Below are 22,061 nucleotides of genomic sequence, written 5' to 3'. Positions count from 1 at the left end.
TTAACTTGAACAGCTAATTATACTCAGCCAGGATCCAGGTTCTTATCTACTTTGGTATCTCACCTAATTTTGAAAGCAGAAAGCTTAGTGTCTCTACCCTTTCTCTGACTCCCCACCATGTGTGGTTGCTCTTACATTTCCTTTCAGCTACACCTGTGTGAATCTTGAGTTACTACATTTTCCAAGCTTCTTTGATGGCTGAGGAAGGAGAGGGAAAGCCAAGCTCCTTCTGTCCTTGCACAGGCTGAAGTGACCTGATCTTGATCCTTACTAGTGTGCATCCTTCTTTCTTCTAAGTTGAAGATACCAAGCATGTCTACTTTCTGATTTCTTGTCCTGTGTTATTATTTCCCCATCATTTGACAGTTTTAACCACCAGTACTGAAGAAGCTGGGTATTTTTATGCAAAACATGAAAAACATTCACTGAGGCTGATTTTGGATCATTTGCCCTGTGTACTTTCCAACACATTTGTAAATATTGTAGTGAAGTAGCCTAAAGAAACAAGGCTAGGCAATTAAAAAAGTGTCTAATGCTAAGATGGCACAAAATATCTTTCTATAAATATCATCTATTGCCACTCATGCTGGAACTGACAAGGTCTCAATGGCTGATAATGACTCCTTAGAGCACAAGCATTAAAGTTTGACAGCAGCATAAATCACCCAGTGATTGCTAGCAAGGAGAAACTCTAGCCTGATATACACTGCACAAATAAAGCACAACCACAATGTTTCATCCTAAGAAAAGAGTTTGTTATAGGGTGTGTTGTAGTTGCTGCCATTACTGACAGGAATGGGGGATCAGCAGGCTCTGCAGGGCTGCTGCAGCCAAACACAGCCCCTGCTCCAGAACTGGGCTGCTCTGCTTGCAGCAGGGAGGAGGAAGCAAGTGACTGAGACTGTTTTGGCAAGAAGCAAGGAGGAGTGCACACCCTCCCCTGCAAGGCACAGCTCACACCTTGCCCATTGTTGCCTTCCCAAGTCAGCAATTACCATCACAGGGCACAACCATCACAGGGGTGAGCTCTGCCAGCTTTGCTACGGGCACAACATGCAGCGTTTGCAGCTTTTCATTGCCCTAGTCCTCTGTTCCTCCTCACCTGTTGAGTCTGAGCTGCTGGTTACAGAATAGCAGATGTCATTTAATTAAATTAAAAGAAAATCATGCTCATATCCTACTGTTGAACACACCTTTCAAAGAAGAGCACAGTGACTGAAAAATGGTCTAAACTAGGTATTTCATCCAAACACACTGCAAAGATATGACTAAAACTAAACATTAAAGCCCTTCAGGTATCAGCACTGTTAGACAAGAACATATTCAATCAACTGGGAAAATAAGGAGATCTTTTCAACCAAGAAATTTATTTTATACCAGTACTTTTCAGGTACTCCCCCTTTCCCCCCTGGAATACAACAAAAGCATAGCTGGATACTAGATCTGAACAATAAACAAGGGCTTAATTTAGAATCCTGAACATGCATCTGTGTACCCTGAGATGCTTCATATAGTTGCCAGACAGGTCACATAGATATTAGGGTGTATTTGTGTTCACAAGTACACACAGAAAAGTACCTGACAAGAGAACCTGTATGTTTCCTTAGTACTCATTTGATCTCCAAGATCCATATTTCACGTGGTTTTCTCACCCTGTAACTACCTTGTGGAATTCTACAGGATGAAGTGAATGACATTGCTGCTCTGTCTACCCCATTCAAAGACTGCAGGAACTTGCAATCAGTAAGTGATGTTACTTGGACAATTACAGCTTCTTTAGACATTAAACACAAAGACTTTAGCCTTTACAGTGCTTCGGTTCATCAGTTTGGAAATCACCTTTTCAGATCACTATTACTGAAGGAATTGAAAACATTCAAATAAATGCAATATTAACAGATAAAGAAGTTCCATAAAGAAGGGAACTGTGAAGATTGAGGAATCCCACAGAAATTACTGCTACAGATTTACCCTTATACCTCTTCTATAGATTTGGCATTAGATACATTCTTACAGACTCATAATTTAATTATTCAAACAATCTCAATCATCGAAATCCTAAACTTGTAAGAGTCACTAACACCACAGCTCAACTTACCAAGTTTTTCATTCTAGCAACCAGCCTTGAAAATTTGTCACTGACACGTTAGGCAACTGCTCCCTCTGCTGGCAAAAAATCCCCACAACACAAACGTACTACAGGAGAGTTCACTGAGTAAATGTGGTATTGCAAATAAACGGAAGTAATGTTTTAAATCTGTACTTTTTTATAGCTAAACACATTCCTGATATTCACTAAGAGAAAATAACATCACCCACTAAACCAGAGTAAGACTGAACTTCAGTTTAAAACACAACAATCCCCATCTTCCTAACTTCTAGGCCAGGGACAAATTCTTGTCAGCCTTTCCTTTTATTTTGTGCTCTTCTTCCCCCAGTATATTTCTCTCTATACTCAAACCTCCAATGCCTGGAGCTATTTCTAACAGGTTTTGAAAACACATCAGTTTTTAATTAAACATAAAACATGACAGCTAAGTTTAAGTCTCTGTAAGGCATCTTACCATCCTCCAACATCTCCCCGGCTGTCTGTGGTATAGTCAGTCACACCTCCAAGTAGTGTAGCATAAATCTGAGTGACATTATCTTTGCAGACATATTCTTCCTGGGATCCATCTGCCTTTACACCTACAGTCTGGCAAACCCTTTAGAAAGAGAAAAAAGTGGAGAAAACCAACAACACTGGTAAGGAGAAACATTAAGATCATTCTGCTCAGTTGCTTAATAAAATTCCCTGGACATGAAATATTTGAAAACATCTCTAACATTCACTACAAACAGTATGAAGAATATTTCTGAGCCCACTGTCTGGAGGAGAAGGGCTTGGGGGTGATGGCTGATGCTCACCATGAGCTGGCACCATGTACTGGAGCACCAAAAGGCAATAGTGTCCTGGGCTGCATCAATAGAAGCTTGACCAGCAGGGCCAGAGAGGTGATTCTGCCCCTTTACTTGGCTCTCATGAGACCCCCCTGGAGCACTGTGTCCAGTTCTGGAGACCTCAACATAAGAAGGACATGGAGCTCATGGAGAGAGTCCAGAGAAGAGCCATAAAGAGGCTGGGAGGGCTGGAGCAGCTCTGCTCTGGAGACAGGCTGGGAGAGTTGGGGTGTTCAGCCTGGAGAAGAGAAGGCTCCAGGGAGACCTTAGAGCAGCTTCCAGTGCCTGAAAGGGCCTACAATGCTACAAAGAGGAACATATTTAAAGTACGTGTCAGTTTCTGAACTCTCCTTAAAATGATGTAAGCAAGAAGATCAAGGGACTAATAAAATGTGCATAGAATTTTATATTAAAAAACTTGCTTAAATTGAATAGACTTTTTTGGTACTCTGACAATTTAAGAGGATATATACAGTAACACTGTTAACACTGACTACACTTAAATGTCAACATAGAAAATATTCAATTAGGGAAGTACAACTTTTAAAAACTTATATGTTTAAAAGTAACATATATGCTTCTTCCTCACTAAATTGCAGCCCACAAAAAAGGCAAACTTTAAAATACTCTATAGCTATTCAGTTAATTGATTCAAAATCCTCACACCACACCAGACTTGTGCTTCATCCTCAAATGTGTGATAACCCTCTGAATCAAAGATATATATTGAGTAACAGAGATGCATACAGTCCCACACTACAAATGCATGTCATACTGTAACTGATTTTAAGAATCATGCTACAAGCTCAAAACAGAAAGCAGAGTGAACAACAGGAAACTTGTACAGAAAGAATTGAAATTAGACCAAAAAAAGATGCTAAACGTACTTTGCAACTGCTATTAGGGCATCTCTTCTGGATTCTGCAAAGCTCACACTTGCAGGGGAAATTAAGGTCACATTTTTCAAGCCTTCCAAAACCTGAAAACAAATATAAAAATTAAGACATTCAAACCCAATGCATTGTTTATCATACATGTTAAATTTAGATATCACATTAAAATAAGCCCAAACACGAAGGAGGGAACCAGGCAGGCAACAGTGTTTGGTTTCTCACTGGGACTTGTCAGCATGTCTCATATTTCCCTTTGGACAAACATTCCACAGCAAAGGGATAATTCAGGCTCTGGCTTTTCCATTAACACTCCTAAAGCAGGACTAAACTTCAATTATCAGGATCTATGGCAATCTACACTCATAATGATTTTCTGGAGTTACTGTACATTAGAATACAAACTCCTTTCACAGAAGACCTTTAATTATGACCATTATTATTTATTTGATCATCACAGGTTTCATTTGAAACTCTGTGCTCTCCTCTCATTCCTACAGCCCTGGTTTCTCACCTGTTGGAGCCTGCCCTTCAGCAGAAATCTTGGCAGGGCCCCAAGAGCTCGTGAAAAGCCACAACGAATCATTTCCTCTGGGTTCTGTAGCTCTGAAACGTACTGTGTCACCAGCTGATCTAGAAAATACACAATTGCAGAGTGAAAAGCAACGACCACACCATTATCATGACATATTTGGCTAACAAAGACATCAAACAGGAAAAGCTCCTCTAAACAAGGCAGCTAGAAACCTGTGAAATTAATTACATTCACACACAGAATACCTCTGATTTCCTACAGGAAAAAAATACACATTTTAAGATGTTCACTGTTGCATGAATAAATTCTTATTTTCTACATACAGATTTTTAGACAAACTAATCCTAGTCATTCAGAGGGAGAAAAGACAAAAGTTCTCAATTTTAAGTTTAAGCAGCTATATAGATATATATATTTTTTTAAATCCAAAGAATAAGTACAAACACACATTTCTATGCAAGCACAGGGGAACAAGTTCTTTTGTATTTACAAGTCATGATTCCTCATAAAGAGACAAGCATTCTGCTCCAGGAGAGATGTCTCTGGTCAGTTATTTGCCAGCTGTATTAAATGAACTCAAGGCTTAAATGCACACAGAGATCATACCTAAGCACTGAGATAATTTCATGTCACTTTTTACACAGAGACCAAAATAAAGCTGGGCTTTCTTGCAAGAGAAAGCTCAGAAAGAGCAGGGATGCTGTGCTCAGCCTCTGCATTGCTGCATGACTAAACAGGGACAGGGCTCTACAAAGAGCAGCAAGAATAAACTGAACTGGGCATGAAAAAGGAGGCTTCACAATGAAGCAAAATGATACAAAGAAGAAAATGAGGACGAATTAAAAAAGAAAAAAGTCAGGAATCTATTTGGGTATTTCTACTGTGGTCTCAGAAGACCATGCTTCATTTACCAGATTTTTCAGCCACTATATTAAATTCTTCTGTAAAATGCAGAGAAAAAATAAAAAAGGTACTTCACAAAAGCTTTTAAGAACTTTTAAGCTTTTAAGAGAGCTGCAAAAAATGCAACTTTGCTTAAAAAGGAGAAAGGTGGTCTTATTAATCACTTCACTGAACATGTACTTTTTAATCCTCAAAGTAAAAGTATCAGAGATCCTAGGAAGATCACATAATTGTGCCATTCCTTACTGTAATCTAAGATGTAAATGATTGAGCAATATTTGCTAGAGAAAGAAAGAATAGTTACCTTAAGATACTACACATTAATCACAGTTCATGACTGGCTTTTTTTTCCCCTATGCCATCAGCAAGCCTCAACTAGTTCCTCAGATCAGGGAACTAGTTCCTTGTCCAGAGGTTAGCAATTCCTTCATATAAGCACATCTATTATTTAAGAATTTCCAAACCACTGGAGTGTAAGAGTCTTGAGGCCATAGGAAGATGCAAGGCTTGCTCAGACAGCAAGATGATGTTAGACAGTCAGACTATGACAGTCTGCCCTTTGATTGATATAAATTGAAAATTTTAGCCAAATCACATAAAATTAAGACATGACAACTAGCAAACAAACAGCTCTTTACTTATAACTACTTAGTAATTATGCTACTGAGGGTAATATAAATGTTAATATTCTTCTAAGAGCTTCATAAAACATGGCCTGTGACATGTCAACATTATTAATTCAACACAACCCATCAAGAATATTAAAAGAGAAAGTAATCAAAACCAAACCAGAACACATTATGACAGAAAAAATTAAGTCTTGTAGGGTCAGTTTCAAAATGCCAAGTCACTAAAGCATCTCTGATTTATGTTTTCATGTTAATCTGTCAAACCATAGCCAAACACTGGTTAAATTTTATCAAAAACCTTCTTTTTCTAATCCCCTTAATTATGTTTAAACTTGCTTCAACCAACTTATCTAAAGCACCTCTACTGTTGTTGAGTGTCTTCTGCACTGTAGCCTCCACACATCAATGCACACATCAGACACTATGGGGAGGAGTTTTAATAGTGGTCATGAAATGTATTGTTTTTAATGGCACAGAGATTTTACTTTTACTTTTTATTTTTTATTTTTACTTTTAAGAAATGTTTCTAAAAGAGGCTTTAAAACAGCATAAGACCAAATAAAAGCATAATCAATACAGTGCTGAGTAGAGATGTTTATTCTCCAAATCACTTCAAAAAGCCTCATAAAAAATGTTGCCTGTATCTACAAATTTGATTCTAATCATGACTCTAGACCACCATGGCTACATTGCCATGATCCCTTTAAGCATAAGCCAGATGAAAAACTAACCTATAACGCAGGAAACAACAATTAAGCTTCACAGGAATCTAAAAGAGTAGAGCACCAGAAGAGTTGCAGACATCTGTTGCGTGTTCTTCCAGTAGATTCTTTCTCCCTCTTGATTGAGCTGAGTTTTCCAGTCTATTTTATACATGCCTGACACTTCATCCTTACCTAAAATATGACCTAGTAATCCTTCCATCATTTTTAGTTTGATTTATTGGTTTCAGCATTGTCTCCCCTGTTCAAAGTGATCTGGTTTTACAAAACATTACCCTTTCCTGATTTTTTTTTTAAATCTCATTCAGCACCAGATGACATCTTCCCTTGGTGCCCACAAAAAAAATCAGGCATCCAATGCCAACCTGCATGAAGGAAAGGGCTACTTTTGGAGTTATTTTTTACAAAAAAAATAGAGATTTAGCAATATAGAAAAGATTTAAAAATCAAGATAGTTGCTTTAATATATCAACTGTAACTTCTTAAGGGCATGGACTGTATGTTACTATATATGTGATAGGTATCAGGTTCATTCTGGGAACTACCACAACAGGGATAAATAAGCAGCTATTCTGACCCCTGATTTAGGATAAATCATCATTTTATTAGGTATATGTAATTTTGTTGCCATATTTAGAAACACACAAACATAAATGTTATTTTTAAAACAGTACCTATACAATCCTGCAATCTGTCTCTGACAGACAGACATGATACAATTTGATACCTAAATAAAAGGAGCTCTGGTTGTTCTTGATTCATGATCATGGAACCTTGGATTCACCTGCACTCTTAAAACAAGCAAAGCCCCCTGAGACATTTCCAAGACTTTCAGTTGGTTTTATCATTATTTCCTGAAGCATTTTAAGGTCCCTTAAAATTAGTCATGCTTGTCCCCATTTTAGCCAGTATCTCCAGAGGTGCAAGTTAGGTCCAGCCCAGTATTTTCTGCCTTTACTGTAAACATGAGTCATTACCCTGCAAAGCTGGATCAGCTTCTCCCTCTTCATTGATGTAATATTCATTACACAGAGCAGCCAGTGCAGACACTGCAGCCTCCTGCAACAAAGGCAAAACTGTGAACTTGAGATAATAAAGACATAATTGATAACTGTGCTTAGAATTAAGATTATGGAAAAAGACAGCAGATTTTTAAAAAATAAAAATCCCTTCAGCTACTGACATTTACTTTCTTTTATTTCTTCCCAACACTCATTTAAAAAGTTGAACTGGAAAACTATGTAAGAAACAGATTCTATTCTTACACTCCTTCAAAAGTACTAGTACATTACATTGTAAGACATTAACATTAATATACCAGTTGTACTTTCAGCTCAGTTTAATGATGTCCAGGATGATACAGTATTAAAAAATACAAATCACACGTACTCAGAAAGCTACAGAAAAGAAACAGAAAAAAACAAACCCTCACAGACTGAATATCATGAACAAACCCCCTAAAATATCCAAGATCATAACCCTTGTGTCTCATTCTTAACTGGATTAGAAAAGGATCAAAGGCTGTGCATGACACTTGAACCTGCTTATCTTTAGAGTGGTTTTGGGCACTGACACAGAACACAAAACTAATGGAGCTGCTATTTCAAAAAGTATGCAAAAAAGATTTCCATAAAACTAGTGGTTGAAGTATACTTTTCAGCTAATAATATTATGCTGACCAAAACCATAATACATTTTGGAGAGTACAAAAACTGTCCTGTTCACTCTGTATTATCAGCAATGATACTTCTTAATACTTATGTTCTCCTGCTACAAGAAATCTCAAATGATAACACAGGAATCCTGTACAGTCTGTTCATTCTGCTGCAGAGACACTTCAGACTTGTTCTCTGTGCAAAATCCAGGACTTGAAATAAAACTCTATTCATCTAAATAACATCCTACCTACCACAGACACTGTAGTAGCAAATGATATAGAATTATCTGCTGTAGAACACAGAAACACAGAATGGTTTGGCTTGGAAGGGAATTTTAAAGGTCATCTAGTCCAAGCCCCCTGCAGTGAGCAGGGACATCTCCAACTAGACCAGGTTGCCTAAGACCCTTCACTTTCTGAAGAGTATGGTTTTCACCTTAAATGCATAAAGCTACATTGGCAGAGTATGTGTCAGAAAAAAAAGCTTACATTTCAATGTCTTGGGCATTGCCCTTAAAATTATTTCTCTCCAAATTATATACAGAAAGCAAGTGAGAATTTACATTTACTAAACATAATTTGCTCAACATTAATTAATGTTAACCAAACAAGTAAAAATTCTCTAAAACCTACAATTAATTCTTCTAAGCTTCATTTTGAAGGTGCAGTTACAAGACACATGAATTCTTTGAATAAACTGCTAATACAAAAAAAAATTCCAAGAATTCAAATTTTATCTTTTAATGTTCTTCAGTGATTTGAATACATTCTAGTCTATTCTGTTTTCCAAGGAAGACTTTAAAAATGACCTACCAGATACTTGCAGTGTCTTTTCATCTTATTTTTAAAAAACTAACAACATGAACACTAGATGTTACATTCAGATTGTCTCTATGATGGCTAGAAGCTCTAACAGGGCAGACAAAAATTACCTTTATAACTTGGTAGAGCCTTTAAGAGTGCAAGATGAAAGTGTCATGGTATTACTTGGGAAAATTAAGTAACTGGATATGTTAAGATCATGTACATAAAGCAGCAGGAAACACATCCACCAATGGATATGATATTCAGAACTAAGAGTTCTCTGGAGCAGAGTCAAAGGATCTGCAGAGTTTAATGGAAAATGGAAGCACATTGCCCCGAATAACTGGTTGATCACACCAGTGTCCTCACTGTTAACCAGAAGCCCTCAGGATATCAGGCCTGAGGACATCACCCAGAGAGTTTATTGAACTCTTGCAAAAGTTCTCTGAAACTACCAAAAGCAACATATCTTACACATATTACAGGTACACCAAAGTAGAAGAAAAACATAATTCCAATGTAACCATAGAGCCAACAGCCAGGACCTTCAAGCAACCAGCAGTGACCACAGCCCACTGCCAATGCTTCACCTGCCCATTTCTTTCTCCAAACGTGCATACAAGCACAACCCTGGGACAGCAATCAAAAACACCCCTCTCAAGGAATTTAATTTTTTTTTTAAAGAACCCTTCTTACTAATCTAAGAAACAAACACTCCAGACCCAATTAGATTCCACGGAAAATAATCCAGCAATGGAAAGCAAAACTGTTTCTCATTCTGAATGTAATGTGACCACACCAAGAAGAAAGAATAACTGTACCTTTATATGCTGTCGTGCAGAAGTGGAAACAAGAGGGAGATTTCTTAGACTGTCATTTATTAACCACTGCCAGCCACCTGAAATAGCAAGGGAAATAGTTAGTATTGATTTTTATAACTTTCAGAACTTCAATATTCTCTATTTTGTTTTTCACAAAGACCAGCAATTACAGATATTGACATATTTCCTTGGTTTTCCAAAATAAACAAGATTGTGATTCTCAGTTAGTACAGCCATTCTGGTTTTACAATGTACACAGTGCAAATCCTGTGTCTGGTAATGCTGAAAACTTGACAGCAAGACCAAAGATATTAGTAAACAGGAACAATTTAAATCTTCAAATAACATCATGATCTGTTGCAGTATTTGTGTATCTTTTTTGATTTTTTTTTTAATTTGTTAGGCCACCCAACCTGTTAATCTTGCTCCTTTGACAAACATAATTCATTAATACTTCAGCTTAATGCATAACAATGAAGATAATGGAAGGTTATTTAAAATATGACATACCTATTATTGGATCTCCTCTAAATGGCATTTTTGACAGTGACAATTTTTCAATTAAACTGCAGACTGTAGAGAAATACATTTTACAACTGGATAAATTTAAAAAAATAGAAATTGCAGCAATTTTGAAGTTACAACAAGTTACATTAGCATTAATTTTAAATTGAAGAATATTTGCAAATAGAAGTAAAAAATAAGTGACATTAGAAACTTCATTCAATACTATTTGTCAGCTCCTTTGTTCTAATATTTATTCACAGACAAGGTTAAGTACAATGTGACTAAACCCAAGTCTCTTAGGGTTCCTCCTTAGTTCTTTACATTTCTTTTATAGTCTACTGTGGTTTAGAGCATCATCTTCATTAGACATGCAGGCAATTTGTGGAACATTTTCAATTCTTCTCTTATTCCACCTACACAGTGGTATCATACCAAAATGCTGTCATTTATACGTCTCCAAAACTACAAAATACTCAGCTGTATAAAATCTAAATAATTACAAAAATCTACCTGTTCCCCCAGCTTGCAATACCAGTCACAAGACTGGGAACTCATTCCAGACTGCAGAAACCCCCTTGCCCTTTCAGCCCCTTCTATGTGATCACCCTCTACCTTGGTACTGAAACTCCTTCACCCACTAAGTTTGGAGGGCTTCACATCTTCAAAGCTGGAATCTGCTAATAGCATTTCCTTACCCATGAGCAGGAAACTCAAGTTGGCATCATTCCCTTATCTACCCAGGCTAGGTTGATGGATTTTTTTTACTGCAATGCCCTTCCCTTTTTAGAGTGAATTTGTATATAATGCTCTTCAAAACCCATGTGAACAAACCATCATGTTTTCTGAGATGTCAACACTGCTGCTTATATGTTTTTTATTCTTCACCTCTGTGCACATACATATGATAAAATCATTAGTTACATGATGACATCTGTCTTAATGGACAAGTCAGATTCTGGAGAGGATCTCAGTAAATTGATGAAGGAAGCCAACCCAACCCTGAAGAAATTTCACTGTGTGCAACAAGGGAAGCAGAGGATGTGTGACATAAAACCAAAGACTACCTCCAATTCTTACACAGAGTTATTCACACTTGTGCTGGCAACCAGTGTTCTGCTCTACCTGTCTTCTGATTGGCTTTCAAACTTTGTATTTTTTAAATTACTGTTCATACTTCATGCATTCAACACAACGTATGCAAAACAACCAGAAAACAATTGAACAGAAGAGTTCATCACTGCACATTTTCTGCTTTCACATCACAGCTGTGACACTTACCAGCTGGTCTCATCAGTTCTCCACCTAAGCCCCTGCAAAGCAGAAACAGCCTTCAGAGACTCATCTAGCACAAGCAATCCTGTGGTAGATGTCCACTGCCTGGACAGAAGACTCAAAAACATTTCAGAATGAAATACACCAAAATACATCTGCAGTTTTGTATTTGACCAGCTCTAAAATACTTCTTTAAAAATCAATTGCTGTCTTGACCTCAACATGATTTATATAAAACCTTCCTGAATATTTAATTTTCTTTGTGCAAAAAAATGCAGTCTGTATTTCTAATTTTTAATGTGACTAATAAGAGACGGTCAAGTTAATTCCTCCTTTCTTTTCACTTGCTTCAGGAGCATTCCAAACCTGTGAGACTTGCCACAGAACCTTTCAGTTATACAGCTTCTACAAGCTTCTAACTTTCACAATTACATGCAATTTTTTAACAAAATCTTGATCTCTGGAACATTAAATAGAAACTTCACTTACCAGTTCCCATTTTCACAAGCATTAAGTGGTTTACTTTCCTGCCAAAGCTTCTCAACCTTCTCTCTTCACCCTCTCCTTCCTTGCTAAAGCCCCTTCCAAGTGATTTTGTATTCATCACCACAAGTCAGGGGATAAAAACTTCCAACATATCAGAAAAGGGAGAAAAAGAAATGGCTCAAGATGCTTCAGGCCCTCCTGAACAAAGTGTGTGTTACACAATTATGGTCTCACCAGCTCAGGCCTTAGGCTTATCCTGCCCAGTTATCCTGTCTGAACTTTAGCCCGGCCACTGACAGCACTGGCAGGAGAACATCCGACCTGGGCAGGGAGTTGGCAAGGGAGAAGCACCCTGGAAATGGCAGGGCCTGCTTCCATTCCTTAGCCTCTCAGGTCTCTGGGCAGAGAGATGTCTCCTCCCCCACCATGTGATGTCTGTTGGTCTGTGGACACCCCCAAGGTGCCATGAGCACTGTCTTGGGTGCTCTGCTCAGTGACACTCTCTGGGGCTTTGTGGGAAACGGTTCTTCTTCCTCACATCAGTCTAAACAAAATGCCTTTCAAGTCAGCAAAGGCTTCTGATCATACCCAGCTAATGGACCCAAACCAGGCCTGCACTTTTTGCACTACCTCCCCAAAGGACACATGACTTCCCTGATATATCCCTGGGAGCCATTTGCCAGTTTAACATTTTCCCTAAACCTCATCCCTCAGTTTGTGTTAACCCTTAATAAACTGGTTAATTCACAAAATAAACACTGGTCTCAGTAGCAATGTGTGAGGGTGGTGAGGGTGCTGTTCTCACGTCCACCCTCAAGTGTGTTCTTGCAGTGGCCTCTGGGAGAAGCAAGTGCCACGTGTGACCCTCGGTCTCATCCAACAACCCCTCCACATCAGGGGGAAGTGGTGGGAACACCCCGACAGCCGCAGCCTCTCGCCTCCATGTTGCCATCGGCTCACGACAGGCTTAATCCTTCTCTTCTCTGACCCTTTGACCCCTGCCCTTCCTTTGGATATTTCCTCCCTCAGCTCCTCATTCTCGTCTCCCTTCACTTCTGCTCGGTGTGTTTCCTCCCCGAGGTGTGTACAAACCCTGAATCACCCCTGTATGGCCACGCTCTGGCAGAAACTCCCAGCAAGGGGGAGGAACAACAAAGGCTTTTTTGTTTATTTGCTTGGGTTTGGTTTTTCTTAAACCCTTTCTTCCCTCCTCTCCTCCTCCCTCCCCACAATAAAATTAGTAGCTGTGCTCAGAAGGTAAACTTAGCAACCCTAACAACTCCTAGAACTTTGTTCTCCAATTTATCCTTTTATATGAGCTTCAAAAGCCCAAACATTTTAAACAAGTTTTTCCATTCCAGTCAAGTAGGTGCCTCCTGTAACATGCACTGGGTTTTGACAGCTCAACATTTCCATTGGTTTTTCAGGTAAAGCAGAGATGCCAACTCCACACTATTCTCGTTTGCCATAGATCAGCACTTCCTTTAATTGGGAACCTTTTGCTTTTGACAATCAATATATTAAGCTCAATATAATTATCCACAGCTCAATTTATCATCATAGGAAGCAAGCACAGATTCCACATCCCCACGCTGATAAGGTCTTTATCTACCCCACCTTTCTGCCATGTTGACTGCTCTAGAACTTCTAAAAAATTTAAATTAAAAAACAAAGTAGTGATGCAAGGAGTGGAGACAGTAGCAAAAAGAGCAGAATGATCAGGCAAGCCTTGCTTCCCCTCCAGTGCATCTTTTCCTTTCATTTTGTCCTCACCCATTCCTTGCCTTTTGTCTGTCTTACGGCAAATGAGCATATAATAATGATCTAGTAAAATTTGTTTGGTGTGCAACAGAGTCTGCTGATGCAAGGATTCAGATACAGACTTCTGTTCAAACTACAAAGCAAGAACTGAGTCATAAAGGCTGCTCTTCTCCAGTTCTTCACACTGCCAATAAGGAAGTCAGGCCACATAAAGCTACTCTTATGTAAATAATCTGACAGCTATCCCTTCCTTTGGCATTACATCAATTAAATTTAATTTCGGAATTTAGAGCTTCACTGAGGATTGTTGTCCCTGTGCAAGAAGGAAGAATGGTGACAGTGACTTGCAGAGTAAGATTTCCACATAGTGCAGAAACTGCAATAAAACCTATCCTTGAAGGCACTAAGATACCATGTGAGATACCCTGCAAAACTTCTCAAGCTATTTCTTGCCTAGACATCACAGTATGTCCATCAATGTATCTAAAATTTTCTCCCCTTCCCACAGCTCATACATATTTCAACTTTAAGAACTGAGAATTCTATCAGAATCCTAGATCTTTCCTCAGTGTCTAGTTTGTCAAACACGATGTGCATCTTTCTATTACCTTTATCTTCCTCTACAGTATTTCACCAAATTAAAAAGATACAGATCTACCTAATTCAGACATTCTGAATTCTGCTGTACAGTCAGTATTCTCTCTTTTTTATTCCAAAGAGACATCCACAGGTTGCATCACATTATTAGATGTACCTGCTTCAAGGTTTAATTATTAACTCAATTTGTAGATTGACTGATGCAGTGCCCAGGTTCCACAAGCTCCTAAGCAGACTTTCTTCTGTGCAGTTCCACAGGAAGGCTTCTCTCCTAGAAACATCTTAGCATGAGCCACAAGTTACTTGTGGAAAATATAATCAAAGTGTATAAACCCTTGCAGAACCAATTAATTAAAGATGACTGACCTAAGAATGCTGCCATCTGTTTTAAAAACATGGAAGCCTGAATCCAAACCAATGACAGGGCTGTTTTCAGTGCATATAAAAGTTCAAAGTACTTTTGTGGATTTTTCAAAAACCTGCTTTTTGTGAGAAGCACAGAACTCAGCTTTAGGATTATCAAAATAACAGTAGCTGAAGCTGTTTAGAATTGGATAGCAGCTACATTTTCATAAACATCTGAATCTGAAGTTATATCTACTGGAATAGCTGAAGAGATTAAATTGCAAATACTCAATTTTCAGGAAGCTGAGAACACCTGCTGAATAAGTATTGTCATCTCCAGATGGACAGTAACAGTAACCAGCTTTTTTTCTATGGCAACTCTTTGTCCCAAAGAGATCTGAAGTATTTTAAGAGCTCCAGGTTGTACACTTAGTGGGCTTTGCAACTACAAAATGGCTTCATCACAAGGTACACAGGGGAGGAAAGAGAGACTTTTGAGAACTGATGCAAAATCCTAAAGCTTTTACAGTCATCCCTTGAAGATTCAGAAAATAAACCATATTAAGCTGAGAAACACCTGTTTTTAGGTTACTGTATATTCATATGCAGACCAGATATGTTTTGGATGGTATTCTAATACCAGAAAACTACAGGTGAAATGCTGGCTTTGAGGGAGTAAGTTCTTCCAGTGACTTCAGTTAGTAGCAAAAGAATTTCACCTTACCACTCTTTAGAACAGAACCCAGCATGATCACCTGGAACCATCACGCTACTGGGTGCAAAAAATAATTTAAACTTGGAAGAATTGTTAAAATGAGCTTTGTTGCAAGGCTGGAATTATTTGCTGATTAAGTTAATATGCCTGAAAAACCCTTTTACCCAGATGACTGCCAAGAAACACATTTGCCCTGAAACCATCAAGATTAGTTGCAACCTTAAAGGTCTTTGTAATGAGAGGAGTTTCTCCCTTGCCCAGCACCTGTCAGCACCTACGGGCTACTTTACTCTGTTGGAGAAGTTGAAAGTCTGAGAATGACAATCCAGCTCATGCTGGCTACTGTTCTAAAAACCTGAAGCTGCTTATCTCACAGAGCTGACCATGTAACACACAGCCAGGTTCATGTGTTACAAGAATGAGATCAGAGCAAAACTGAGCGCGCAGCTCATGGCGCTGACTGAATCACACCATGTGGGAGTCACCAACAAACACTGCACATCCTGTCATACCCAGCCCTGATGGAACCCTCCAGGCCCAACAAACAGAACATTTGCTGCAATGGAGAGGTGCAGTGCAGTCTCAGTGTTGGGAAAAAGCTCAACATATATAAACGCAACACTTACAGAAGCTGTCCCTAAATTATCTTGTGACCCAGCTCTTTGTATTGAGACTCAGTACTGGACTCAGAACTGGCTCCAAGAAAGGAAGTAAAAAGAATTCTGAACATCTACTCAGCTGTGTACTCAGTCAAGAGTCTTGAATCAGATGATACATTTCTAAAGAATCTTAACAGAACTATTATTAAAATAGTTTTTTATTGAGGACTTTCCATACTGAGAATTACACAGAATGACAGAATGGTTGGGGCTGGAAGGGACTCTGAAGATCATCCTGTCCAACCCCCTTTTAAAGCAGGATCCCCTAGAACAAGTCACACAGGAACACATCCAGGCAAGTCTGGAATGTCTCCAGGGATGGAGACTCCATGACCTCCCTGGGCAGCCTGGCCCAGGGCTCTGTCACCCTCAGAATAAAAAAGTATTTTCTTATACTTAGGTTAAACCTCCTGTGTAACAGTTGGTGCCCATTGCCCCTTGTTGTGTCATTGGACACCACTGAGAAGAGTCTGACTCATCCTCCTCACACCTCCTGTAGATACTTATAAACCTTGATGAGATGCCCCCCTCAACCTCCTCTTCTCCAGCTGAACAGCCCCAGCTCTCCCAGCCTTTCCTCACAGGGCAGATGCTCCACCATTAGTACCCTGTGCTGGACTCTCTCCAGTAGCTCCTTGTCTTTCTTGAACTGTGGAGCCCAGACCTGCACCCAGTGCTCCAGGTGAGGCCTCACCAGGGTAGAGTAGAGGGGCAGGAGAACCTCCCTGACCTGCTGGACACACTCTTCTTAATGCCCCCCAGGTGCCATTGGTCTCTTGGCTGTGAAGGCACATTGCTGGCTCATGATCAGACTGTTGTCCACCAGAACTCCCAGGTCTTCTTCCTCAGAGCAGGTCAGCCTGTAACTTGTACTGGTATGTAAGATTCTTCCCCAGATGCAGTACTCTACACTTGCCCTTGTTGAACTCCATTAGGTTTCTCCCCACCCGACTCTCCAGCCTGTCCAGGTCACTTCCTAGCATGCTAATGAACCCCATCTAAAAGGTTTTGCAAAGACTGGCACATTGTGGGGTTTCCAAGCATGAAAAAAAGTATCTGAAACCTTCTAAAAGGCAGCCATTTGGGCCTGTGAAAAGTGTTCCTTCTAAACTTGTCTCCAGAGACCAGTCACTAGCTTCAAAATACCCATTAACTAAAGCTCTCTTGATAATGACAGGCTTCATGAATGAACACTTGCACATCACATTTTCTGATGAAATCCCACAGCAGGGACAAGAAACTGGAAACTCTTTGGGGGAATTACTACATTTCTGAAACATTATGTATCTGAGAGGCTCACACCTCAGTGCTAGTTTAGGATATTATGTATATACATACAAGATCCAGGGACAGCAGAAGTTAACTAGTATGTGGTACCTGCCCAACAAGTATGTGCACCACTGCAAACAACACTAGGTTTATCCATCAGCTTTCAGCCATGAGAACTTTACATTCAGAACACTGATGAAATTCAGCTACACAAAACAAGGAGAAGCTTGTCACCACCAGGTGACACAGCAGGAGCCATATTATCAGAGGTATAATCAATCTGCAAATTTAACTTACCTGAAACAGCATCACTCAACAGCACAGACAGAACAAGCTGCCCATATTCTAGTTCAAAAAAATATTTTACATTAATCCTTAACTAAGTTCTGACTACTTTCATCTCAAGTATTCCCAGAATAACATCTGTATTAAGCTTCCCATCGTTCAGGGAATTAATTATTTTGAGAATATTACTGCTGTCCTTACCAGTCAACAGCCTCTAACCCAGTCAAAACAGTCTTCATAAAAACTAGGAGCCTTCATTCCATGAATAAACTTCTTGTACAAGGTCTTAGATACACTACAGAAATATATCTGCTACAAATAAATAAATAAATATATATATTAACCATACAGGTTCAGGGGAAGCATAATATAAACCAGGCTGACCACTCATTCTGTGTTGAAACTGGCAGACTGACTTCCTATCCCAAGCAAGACAGCTTAAGGCAACAGATCCCAGAAGCTTTTTGTCTAAGGTTTTTATAGAAAAGTAATGTTTAAAATAAAGTACAGCTAAATTTTTATAACTCAATAACCCATTGCACCAAACAGGCACAACTGACAAATACTCTGTTTAAGTGGCATGGTTTGCATATGACGTGCTGTGACTAGTGTCCACTTCATACAGAAAACAGAAGGTAGAATACAGAAAAACTGCACGACACTCAGCTGGAAGTGCACATGAAAATGCTTGAACCAACCAGCTCCTCAAGACAAACAAGTGCATCAGATGTGTCAGAATCCAGACTCATGGAAGGAAGTACACACTGATGTGCCTGGACTTGCATTCTCCTTTTTTCAGCATACTACAGGAAACCCAGAAAAGGACTTACACAGGAAAACAGAAAGATATTTGAATTTTCAAAAAATAATACAGTAAAGGGCAGGATTTTCTACTATTAGCATAAACAAATTTCATTGTTTCAAGTATACTCAAAATTGAGAGACAGTGCAGACTAACTCAGAACTGTGTCCTGTCTGCAGGATAATTCATGGTCATAGACATTACCAGAGCTGCTAAACAAAGTGAGATGATTCCTTAAATGAAGGTCTCCATTACAGCACTTTGACTTTATCTTTTATGACTTCAGGATTCAATGGAATCCTAAGCATTAGGCAACAAAGAAACTCACTACCCACTTTCCAGTTTAAAATGTATAAATAACACACAAGAAAAACCCCACAGGATTTTTACACGTTACTTCCTTTCTCACAGACCAACATCATTTATGGAAACAGTTTAATCAAAGCATTAAATTACATTTGGTCCACAAAACGACAGCTATTTGGTTGCCAGAAGTGAAAGCAAAAGCTTGAGGCTTTTTGTTAATGCAGTTTAAAAAACAGAAACAGAAATAAAACACACAGGTTTCCAGTATTCCTACAAGATGTTGCTACGCCGAAAATTCCTGGTAGCGATTTCTCAAATGGAAATCTTTGGAATATTATGTGCAATAATTACTCATCCCAAAACAAGTTTGGCTTGTTTCACTAAATGCTTGCCCAGCAATACTCAAATTGCTGGTTTGTTTTTATAACCTAGTTTCTTTTTCTTGTCCTATTTGAAAATATTTTATGCATACCGGTATTTTCAAATCAGGGTTACAGCTGCCATCTCTGTCTCAGCCTAAGCATTAAACAGTAGGGAATCAATTTTGCTTGGAGATTAATTAGAAGTCTTATCTAGAATGAAAACATTTCTGTAGGCATCTTACAAATACCATTAAGTGCAAGAAGTGCACATTATGACAAAAACAAATTACACCCAAGCTCCACCCTGACATTAAAGAATTTATGGGAGCCAAGACAGCCACCCACAAAGACACTAACATACAGTATCAGCATTAAAACCATCCACAAGTACAAGCTAACTAAGTGGAAGTTTTACTCGTTTGAGGGTCATACTTGATGTGAATGTTAATTTAATTTAATAATTGCAAACCTGAGTCAAACTGTGACACATTCTTTTCAGAGAGTTTCGGGATAGAAAAACTTACATAAAATTATTTAAATTTTAATAATTACACAAAAACTAATTCAGGTTTACTGTTTTCAGACATTTCATGTGCAAAGAAGTGAACTAAACAGCCCAAAAGCACAAGAATTTGTCAGTTAAAGGAGAAAAAAACCCCTCGTTTGCATATACAATTGTTAGGGAATACAAGTCATTGAGTTTTGATTTCCTTAGATTTAGGAACAAACTCTGAAGTCACATACCAGTTTTCATTCACATTTACCTAACAGCTCCTTAGGTAAACTCCCTTCACATCCTGGAAGCTTCAGTAAATAGGAAATGAAAAACAACTCAGTGAAAACTCATTTACATTCTCTTTGGCACAAGAGCTGAAAAACTGCACTGAACCTTTTGCAATGCAGGCCTGCTCATCACCCAGGATGAAGCAAGTAAGTCTGGAATTTAGATACAAGCTCCTTTTAAAAACAAATACATGGGTTTTTTTTTACTTTTTTGAACTCTTTAACTTATTAATTAAAGGTCATTTCTACAGATCTATTTGAACCACAAGGGAAGGAAATCCATTTCACAAGCTGAAGCCACGGATTAGGGAGCATATTCTGCTTCACATTCTTTCCTTCCTTTAACTGTCTCTATCACAATATTGAGACCAGTCCTTACCACTTTCCCATTCATCCAGCACGCCTGGGAGTCGCATTCTCTAGACACCACAACCATTAAACATCAACATCAGCCTCTGTAATAGGCCAAAAGAATGTATGTGTGTGCACCCTGATGAACTGGGCCAGACTGGTAGAATATGGTTTGTACTGGTTACACCTACCAAATCCCACCCCCCCCTCAAGATCACTGGATCACAGACTGGTTTGGGTTGGAAAGGACCTTAAAGATCATCAGGTTCCACCCCCTGCATGGGCAGGGACACCTCCCACCAGCCCAGGCTGCTCCAAGCCCCATCCAACCTGCCCTTCAACACTGCCAGGGATGGGGCAGCCACACCTTCCCTGGGCAACCTGGGCCAGGCTCTCACCACCCTCACACTGTTTTCATTACTTCTAGTTGATACTTTCCAGTACAAAACATAATTTTACAGTATCCATTTTCTTACCTGTATAATTGACGATCCCTGAGCTGGAAGGTGGGGAAAAAACAACAAACACTAGCATTAGCAGGTTGGTTTGAGACAAGTAATTTCATTTTTCCTTCCCACATGCAGTGTCTATATAACATGAGTTATGCCACACTTCGGATTATTTTAAAAATAATATGCAAAGAAAAAAATCTCTTAATAAAAATTTTCTAAGTCCATTTGAATTTTACATTCAAAGAAAATAAATTTCATGCATTCATAAAGCACTAACTTTTTAAATTATAAAACCTAGCTGCTCCTGCACATACCCTGGAAGCTAGTTTGGCTTTTACAAATACATTTGCTTTCTACAGCCCTTTAAAAATTATTAGATACTGCATTGTCTGAATACTGGAAATAACTGGTATCATTAACATAAAAAAACTACAACAGACATTCAAATGTCACTGAAATGTATCATCTCGTTGTTAACATTAGAGTAGGTCATCTTAAAAAATGGGATATTATCAATCTTATCTGCAGCAAAAACCCAAACCCCAAGATTTTTTAAAAGAAAGCATTTATACCAAATTTGCAGATTAATTATAAGGACAAAGAGAAACTGCAAAGTATCACACCAAATTAAGGCCATTGTAGCAGTGCAGACACTGCTGATCAAGCTTTCATGCATGCCAAGATGAGAAAGTTAAACAAGAAAGATGCTGCTATTTCAAGCTGTAGCAGCAGCTCTCACCTATGCACAGGATCAAGCAAGCACCTCTGTGTGTTAAAGCATCATGGTAAATGGTGAAGCCTGGCAGTGTTAGTATGTCAGGGGCTAAAGGTGCTACAGATACTGCAGAAAACAGATTGAATGCTGAATATTGCCTGCTCTATAGGGTGAGGAAATAGGAGCCAAAAGGAAACAAAAACCAAAACAACATGGAATGTTTTAAAACTAAAGGGACAAGTTAGGCAAAATAACCTCCACAGAAACATTTTAAATTGCTATGAGCAAAATCAGACTGTCATGAGTAAAGACAATGCATCAGCTGAAATACAGAATGTGACTTACAAGGTGTATCAACAGGTACACTTTGCATGCAAGGCTTTAGCAATAAAATCACAAGAAAGGAAAAAAAATAATAATAGAAAGGACAGAGAACGGACTCAATAGGAGATGTCTCTTGAGCATGGTCACATTCAAACAACTGCCATGGACC

General features: G+C 38.8%; 1 protein-coding gene across 1 annotated transcript in view; it reads right to left on the bottom strand.

The window, feature by feature from the left end:
- Positions 1-22,061, bottom strand: part of TBCD (tubulin folding cofactor D) — a 112,602-nt gene that overhangs the window by 14,022 nt on the left and 76,519 nt on the right. Inside the window, exons 22-29 of the mRNA XM_010008241.1 lie at positions 20,878-20,900; positions 11,687-11,718; positions 10,412-10,474; positions 9,902-9,978; positions 7,597-7,678; positions 4,345-4,463; positions 3,828-3,919; positions 2,565-2,705 (exon numbers count right to left, since the gene is read on the bottom strand). Coding sequence (XP_010006543.1) covers positions 2,565-2,705; positions 3,828-3,919; positions 4,345-4,463; positions 7,597-7,678; positions 9,902-9,978; positions 10,412-10,474; positions 11,687-11,718; positions 20,878-20,900 — 629 coding nt within the window. The remainder of the gene's footprint in view (positions 1-2,564; positions 2,706-3,827; positions 3,920-4,344; positions 4,464-7,596; positions 7,679-9,901; positions 9,979-10,411; positions 10,475-11,686; positions 11,719-20,877; positions 20,901-22,061) is intronic.

This window comes from Chaetura pelagica, unplaced genomic scaffold (genome assembly GCF_000747805.2).
Source record: "Chaetura pelagica isolate M959 unplaced genomic scaffold, ChaPel_1.0 scaffold471, whole genome shotgun sequence".
NCBI lineage: Eukaryota > Metazoa > Chordata > Aves > Apodiformes > Apodidae > Chaetura > Chaetura pelagica.
This window is presented reverse-complemented; position numbering and strand designations above follow the sequence as displayed.